We start from the raw sequence: 8589 nt of genomic DNA, 5'->3' as shown, positions 1-8589 counted from the left end.
TTATTTAAATTTTCAATTCCCTAATGGCATGTGATATGGGGCATCTTTTCAGATGCTTGTTTGCCACCTGTGTATCTTTTTCGGTGTGGCATCTGTTCAGATCTCTTGTCCATTTCTAAATCAGATTGTCTATTTTCTTACTATTGAGTTTTAAGAGTTCTTTGTATATTTTATATGCAAGTCTTCTATCAGATCTGTGTTTTGCAAATGTTTTCTCCCAGTATGTGGCCTGTCTTTTCATTCTCTTGTCAGTGCCTTTTGAAAATAAAAGTTTTTAACTTAATAGAATCTAATTTAGCTACTTTTTGTTTCATTGATAATGTTTTTGGTGTTGAAGCCAAGGTCATCGAGATACTTCCCCTATGTTATCTCCAGAATATTTTATAGTTTTGCAGTTTACATTTAGGGCTAAAATCATTTTGAGTTCATTTTTGTGAAAGGTGTGATAAGGTCAGAATTTAGATACATTTTTTTCAAATGTGGATGTTGAGTCATTATAGCACCATTTGTTGAAATGATGATTCTCCAATGGATTGCCTTCTTTAGTCCTTTGTCAGAGCTCACTTGCCTATTGTTGTGTGAGTTTATTTCTGAGCTCTCTATTCTGTTCCATTGTTCTATTTATCTATTCTTTTGCCAATACCACACTGTCTTGATTATTATAGCTCTATACTAAATCTTGAAATTAGGTAGTGCCAGTCCTACTTTGTTCTTCTTCAATACTATGTTTGGTATTCTGATCTTTTGCTTCTCCATATAAACTTTATGTTTTGTTTTCAAAGATTTAGCCAGGGAGCCCAATGTGGGGCTTGATCCCTGGACCCTGAGATCATGATCTGAGCCAAAGGCAGATGTTTAACTGACTGAGCCACTCAGGCGCCCCTCCATAAAAATTTTAGAATCAGTGTGTTGACAACGAAAAGTAACCTCCAGGGATTTGGATTGCATTGAGTCTATAGATAAACTGAGGGAAGAACTGATATCTTAACAATATTGAGTTATCCTATCCGTTTGAGTTTTCCTATCTGTGAACATGAAATCTCTGCTTATTTAGATCTCTGATTTTTTTTTCCTGAGAATTGTTATAGTTTTCCTCACATAGGTCTCGTACATATTAAGTTAGATTTATACCTAAGTATTTCTTTCTTTTGAGGGGGAATGCTAATATAAATGGTGTTGAGTTTTCCCCTCCAGCTCTACTGAGGTATAATTAATATATAACACTGTGGAAGTTTAAGGTGTACAATGTGATGATTTGATACACGTATATGTTGCAAAGCGCTCACCACAAAAGATTAGTTAACACTCTTTTACCTCACATAATTACCATCTTGTTGTTCTTGTTATGATGAGAACATGAAAACTCTTCTCTCCTAGCAACTTCCAAGTATACAATACAGTATTGTTAACTCTAATCAGTGCTGCTATGATTTTAATTCAAATTCCAACTGCTCATTTCTGGATACAGAAAAGCAACTGACTTTTCTATATTAACCTGATATCCTACAATCTCACTATAATTGCTTTATTCATTTCAGGAGCTTTTATGTTTGTTTTGTTTTTGTTTTTGTTTCATTCAAACTTTGGGATTCTATCTGTAGCTCTTGTCCTTCATTTCTTTTTTGGATTCCACTCTTTTTCTGCCTTTTTGGTTTTAAAGATAAACATTTCATCTGATTTACTCTATATGATTACCTTTTTTTCTTCTTTTTAATGAAACTTAAAAAAAACTTAGGCCCAGGAAAGGGGTGAGGACAGAGGTGGGATAAAGAAAAAAAAATAGGGGTTACTCTACAGTTTGCAGTGTGACTAATCCAACTCCACTTTCAAATAGCATTATACTTCTTCACCAGCAATGCAAATAGCTGTGAGAGTTTTCCCCATTCCTCCCTTCTGTCCCTTTTAACACTGCTGTCAATCATTTCATTTGTCCATGAGATATAACCATTGAATATAATTTTACTATTACAACTAAGAAAAATTTAAAAAAATATTTTTTTTGGTTTTTTTTCCAATTTATTTATTTTCAGAAAAAGTGTTCATTATTTTTTCACCACACCCAGTGCTCCATGCAAGCTGTGCCCTCTATAATACCCACCACCTGGTACCCCAACCTCCCACCCCCCCCGCCACTTCAAACCCCTCAGATTGTTTTTCAGAGTCCATAGTCTCTCATGGTTCATCTCCCCTTCCAATTTGCCCAAAAGCACATACCCTCCTCAATGTCCATAACCCTACCCCCCTTCTCCCAACCCCCCTCCCCCCAGCAACCCACAGTTTGTTTCGGGAGATTAAGAGTCACTTATGGTTTGTCTCCCTCCCTATCCCATCTTGTTTCATGGATTCTTCTCCTACCCACTTTAAAAAAATATTTTACCTTCATTTATTTTTTCTGTAACACTCTTCCTTTTTTTTTAAATGTAGATTTGAGTTTCCAACCCTTATTATTTTCTTTGTCTCTTTAACTCTTTAACATTTCTTGCAAGGTAGGTCTACTGGCAAGAATTTTTTATTTTTATTTTTCCGTCACCTTTGAAGGACAATTTCACTGGGAACATTATTCTAGATCAGTGAGCTTTTGTCCTTCAACACTTTAAACATTTCACTCCACTCTTTTCTTGTTTGCAAGATCTCTGAAGAGAAGTCCAATGTAATTCTTTTCTTTCCCCTTCTGAAATAGGTATTTCTACCTCATCCCCTACCTAACTCCTTAAAAAAAATTTTCTCTTTGTCTTTCGTTCTCTGAAGTATGAATATGCTATGTCTGACCTTAGATTTTTTTAGCATTCATCCTGCTTGGTATTCTCTGAGCTTCCTGGATTTGTGATTTGCTGTCATTAATTTTAGAAAATTTTCAGGCATTAGTTCTTCAAATATTTCTCGTGTTTCTCTCTCTTCCACTTATGGTATTTCCATTAAACCTTCTGTAATTGTCACAGTTCTTGGATATTTTGTTCCATCTTTATCACTCATTTGACTCCTTTGCATTTCAGTTTTGGAAGTTTGCACTGACAATCCTTTCAAGCTTTCATTCTCTCCTCTGCTGTGTCCAGTCTATTAATGAGCCCACCAAAAGCATTCTTTATTTCTGTTACATTGTTTTCATTACTAGCATTTTTTCATATCATTACTGATATTACCCATCTGTTCACTTTTTTCATTAGAACCCTTAGCATGTTGGGTACCTGGGTGGCTCAGTTGGTTAGGCGACTGTCTTCAGCTCAGGTCATGGTTTAAGGGTCCTGGGATCAAATCCCACACTGAACCCCCCTGCTCTGTGCAGAGTCTGATTCTCCCTCACCCTCTGCCTGTGTTCTCTCTTTCCCTGTCAAATAAATAAATAAAATCTTAAAAAAAAAAAACCCAACCCTTAGCACATTGATCATAACTATTTTATTCCAGGTCTGATAATTCCAAAATCTCCCCATTTCTGAGTCTCATTCTGATGTTTGGTTTAGCCCTTCAGATTGTGTTTTTGCCTTTTAGTATGTCTTATAAATTTTTTGTTGAAAGCCAGACATGCTATGTCAGGTCCAAGGAGATTAGGTAGAGAGAACTTCATGATGAGGTTTTATGTTTATCTGGCTAAGAGTTAGGCTGCATTATTGTTTGCTGTAGCTGTGGTGTCTGAGGCTAAAATTGCCTCTAGTGTCCTTGTTTTTGTTTCTTGTGTTGTCTTTGGATGTCCCTAAGTGACTCTTTAAATAGGGTCTGAGGTTTGCAGTTCTTTTAGCTACAATTCCCTACCATTACACAAAAGCCCTACTGATGTGGTAGTATGGTCAGGTGTGGGAGGAAGGAAAGCATTCTATATTCCTCTTATTAGTGCTCAGTCTTTAGCCTGAGTTGAGTTGAGAGGGGGCTGGAGTTGGGTTTTCTCTCCGCATGGTCAGTTAGGCTTTGGCAAAATAGTTTCCTTTGAGAGCATTTCTTCTTAAGAAGAACAGAGTACTCTGGGAGTATTTTTAAAAGTGACTTTTCCCCTCCCCCATGAAGATTTCTTAGATCTTCACAGTGAGAATGTATTTAAGGACTCCTGAAGGTAAAACTGAGAAAAGTTGTGGGACACCTCTAAGGCTGAGCCATTGAATTTTTAGCTCTCAAGCAGGTCTACACAGAGCCTCCAGCAATCCCACAATTAGAATTTAAAGTATTCCCACTGATATTTGTTCCAACTGTCATGTTGGCTTCAGCTGCTGGCTTCTGCTCCTGGTAAAACCGTGATCTTCCGGTAAGCTGCGATTCACTCTATCCGTCTGTCTCTTCAGTTTTCAGGGCAGCAGTTTGCTCAGTGACCTCAATTCTCTGATGGATCTAAGAAGAATTGTTGGTTTTCAGTTTGTTCAGCTTTATTTTCTTATTGTGAGAATGGGAGCTTCCAAGCTCTTTACATGTTGGGCCAGAAACTGAAAATCTTTCAACATTTTTCTGTAAAATTATGCTTAAAATCTCCCAGAATTATAAAGTGCTAGTGGAAAATTTTCAGGTTATTCTTATTCTCTCAGACAAATATAGGTATTTATTTTGTTTTGATCCTTGAAAGAAAAAACAAAAGATTTTTAATGTGTTCTCTCTTAAGCACTTTCCTTCCAAATGATCTCCTTCTTTTGGTCTGTTATTGTTTTTATAATACAAAGGTCGAAGGTGGGGGAGGAAGAAAGAGTAATAATAAGACAAGACTCACTGACCACAAGTTCTTCCCATATAGTTTGATACATTCTAAACTATCTGAATCTGACGTGTTTCACTCTTTAAAAGTGTCAATGCTCCATATTATTTAGTAGTAATCCAAATTTCGAGTTTTACCTTGCCTCCTCCTCAGTCACTGTCCAACCTCCTGCTTCGTACTAATGTGGGTTAAGAGTCAAGTCATTTGCAAGTCATCTGTCAGTCTACATAGAAAGTTCTGCAGAGTATTTTGGGTTCAAATTTGAACACTTACAAAAGGAATAAATAAGACTATTCACTAAGGATTATTTAAATTATAATAATCCAAATACATTTATTAATAGGTGGTTATAAAGAGAATGATTTAAAATTTTATTCCAAGAAAACTTTGCTTTTTCAAATTCTGTTACTTAACAGGACTGTTTGGATTATGGAATACTATTTGGCTCATTTGTAATAATGTGAAACCAAACTGATTATTACTGCTTTCCATGCTCATATATGTATATGTGTGTATAAACATATATACATACATATTTCTTCACACATACATAAAACAGCATATTCTACATATTTTGGAGGTAAATTTAATGAATGTTCAAAAATATCTTTTGCTGATTAAATTATCCTTCTGCTTTAAACTTTTGAAATGCTCAAATTGTTTCTTCAGTGATTTAGATTTGCTATTACAGAATGCTCTTGGGGTACCTGGATAGCTCAGTTGGTTAAGCATCCGTCTTTGACTCAAGTCATGATCCTAGGGTCGTGGGATGGAGCCCCACAGTAGGGGCTCTGCTGAGCAGGGAACGTGATTCTCCCTCTCCCTGCTGCTCCCTCTGCTTGTGGTCTCTTTCTCTGGCAAACAAATAAATAAAATCTTTTTTTTTTTTAAATGCTCCGTTTTTATATAACGAACATTATACACTTTGACTGTAATCACTGGCTAAAGAGAATTTCTTAGAAGTATAATGAGAAAGAAACTGATTGAAGATCTCTGCCATCATGTTTACATACAAGAATAGGAACCCATGGGCAGTTCCAAAGTTGAAAATAGAGAATATATGTGGACTTATATTAATGTAATAGACATTCTTGGATAGTTAAAGCTTGCTGAACTGTGGCAGAGGCCCAAGTAATTATTACTAGCAGAGGCACAAATCTGGGGATAATACTAAGAATAATAATGGAAAAAAAACCCACCTACAATACTAATGCTAACATTTATTAACTGATTACTATGTGCCAGGTATTATTCTACATGCTTTACAATGTATTAGCTTGCTGAGTTATACCATAATTCTTTGACATAGACATACATGAGTAAACTGAGGCACTGAGAAATTTAAAAACTTGTTAGTAAGTGTCAGAGCCTATATCCAAACTTACTCCTGCCTGGCATCACTCACTATGTTTAACATTGAGTTTTCGGGATGTTAACTTAAAAGGTTTGTATTTTCCCAAGTTATCCATTTCAGAATTAAAGAACGAAACATGAGTAAATATTTTTGGTCCTTTCCCCTTTTCAGGCATTTCCAATGGTATTTTTAAAGAAAACATATCATTCAGCAACGTAAATCTAAAAAACAAAACAAAACAACAACAAAAAAACAACTAACATAAAGATCAGTCTTTATACCTTTATGGGTCTACTGACCAGTTAAAATAAGGTGCTTTATGAATCAATTGTTAACAGTTTAGTGCCATGTTATATAGACCCTTTTTTTTACACATCAATATAACTGAATCCACTACAGATATCCACAATAATATACAATTCAAAGCAGGATTGTAAATGTCACTAATAAGACAAATGTGAGAAGTAAAATAATCCAGTGTCCAGTGGAGATGAAAGTGCAATGATTCTTTGTTGAACTCAAAATACATTCTTTGTTTAAAAGACTGACAGTCCTTAAATATATACTTTCAAATCCAAAAAATGATTAAATTTTACTCAGAGGATTGCAAACTCCAGTTAGCAAGCAGACAATACTGGCCGTCACCACATCAAGTTAACTCCGGCTCAGCAGTCCCCTCCTTGCCCAATTCTGGGTGGTGGGTTTGGAGAATCCTTCCTCTTTTCAGTCTCCACAATGAATTAAAGGTAATGAGTCTCATTTTTTCCCAGTCTAAGATTATTTTTGGCTCTTTTACAAACAACGAGAAAGTAAAATGAAAACCTACCTAAAGCCATTTTCTTCCTCCTTCCCTGAAATTCTTGTTTATGCTCTTTTATTAAAGCCACTTACCCCTATTTGTAAATGCCAAAATAACTTCAGATTTCTTAAAATTTCCCTGTTACCTTAACGACTTCCCTTGAGAAGTTTACAGCATGAGGGGTTTGTTTGCTTTACATTTTTATTTGCATTTATTCAGTAACCAAACTTCATCACAGAAAAATGTAGTGGGCAAGGACTTGTGTTCTACGGCAAAGAGCGCGGTTGGTGACATGGCCCGTGGTTGGATAACCTGGCAAGAAAAACCCCACTGGAACACATCCAAGCGAAGGGTCGAAAGGGTTTTCTGCCACGACGCGAAAAGTCGGCTTTGTTAAACTGGAACTTAGCAGAGCCGGCGGCAACCCTGCACAACACAGCCATAGAAGAAGAAAAAGAGAGCGGGAGACTTGCTGCACCGGGAGCAGGAAATGTGATGCAGACTTGAGACCCAAAAACCCAATCCCTTCTCAGCAGCGCCTCCCAAAGCCAGCCGCTGCTATCCCTAAGAAGGCAGAGCGTCCCCAGACCCACGTTGGCCGCACCCCACCTCCTTTCTCTTGCCTCCGCAGCTGCACACAGACGAGCACGTGAGCGCGGCAGCGCGTCCCAGCTGTGCCTCAGCTGACCGCCTCCTGATTGGCCGAGACAGACGTGGGCTGGGGTGGGACTGGCCGCCTGCGTCCCTCGCCATTGGCTCTCAGGGAACCCGCCTCCCCTCAGGTGAGGAGGGCTTGCGTGTGCGCGAGCCGGGCTCCGCGGGCGGGCGCGCCCCCGACACCCTCCTCCCCTTATCCCCTGCGCGCGGTCGAGCGCGCCTCCGCCCTTGCCCGCCCCCTGCCGCTGCCTCAGCTCCTCAGTGCACAGAGCCGCCTCGTCTGAGGGGACGCGAGAATTGGCCTCGTCGCCGCTTCGGCCAGTGCGTTGGGCTGGGCCTTGACAAGCAGCCGGAGGGGAGGCTCTTCGGAGCCGGACCTGGACTCTTGCGATTGCCTCCTGCTCCTCCTGCCTGCGTTTTACGAGGGGTTTCCCGCCTTGCACCTCCCACCTCTGGACGTGCCTCCCCTTCTCTCCCCGTGTGTAGAGGGAACCAGCGCTTAGGCCGGAGCGAGCCTGGGGGCGGCCGGCCTTGAAGGCTTCGCGGGGACCGATTCGCCATGGAGGGCGCCGGCGGCGCGAACGACAAGAAAAAGTAAGCCCATTTCTTCCGCCAGCCGCGTTCTCCGCCGATGCCTCCGCCCGCCCGCCGCCGTGGGCTCGCGGGCCGGCCTCAGCGTTCCGGGGTTGGGGGGGCGCCTTTTTGTTTCTGCCTCTTCTCCCCTCCCCTCTCCCCCAGCCTCGCCGGCCGGGCTCCCCCGCTGCCCACGTCGCCATCTTGTCGTGGGGGGTGGGAGACGCATCGAAAGTGCTTTCGGGGGCCGGGAGCCGAGCCCGGCTAGCCCTCGCCTCCCGGCCGCCTGGGCCTCGCACCGCCCTCCGGCCCGCGGTGAAAACCCGGCCTGCCCTCAGCCTCCATCCGGGTGGACTTCCCCTAGCCCGAAAACCCCGGGAAGAGAAACGAGCCGCAGCTCGGTCGCCGCCGTTTGCACCCGAGCTTCCGCTCCTTCCCGCCCCCATTCTCTCCGGTTCCATGGCAAATTCGGCCCCGGGGAGGACCCTGCGCGCTGGTCCTGGCTTCCCAGTGGGCTCGGGGCGCTGGGTTTCCCAC

At 41.2% G+C, this 8589-nt stretch overlaps 1 protein-coding gene across 1 annotated transcript in view; it reads left to right on the top strand.

Moving 5' to 3' along the window:
• Positions 1–7717: 7717 nt before the first annotated feature.
• The window catches only part of HIF1A (hypoxia inducible factor 1 subunit alpha), a 40891-nt gene continuing 40019 nt past the window's right edge, over positions 7718–8589 (top strand). The window contains exon 1 of the mRNA XM_044231662.1: positions 7718–8073. Within this exon, the coding sequence (XP_044087597.1) occupies positions 8039–8073 (35 nt within the window). The 5' untranslated portion in view covers positions 7718–8038. The remainder of the gene's footprint in view (positions 8074–8589) is intronic.

The sequence above is a fragment of the Neovison vison genome, chromosome 13 (genome assembly GCF_020171115.1).
Source record: "Neovison vison isolate M4711 chromosome 13, ASM_NN_V1, whole genome shotgun sequence".
Lineage (NCBI taxonomy): Eukaryota > Metazoa > Chordata > Mammalia > Carnivora > Mustelidae > Neogale > Neogale vison.
This window is presented reverse-complemented; position numbering and strand designations above follow the sequence as displayed.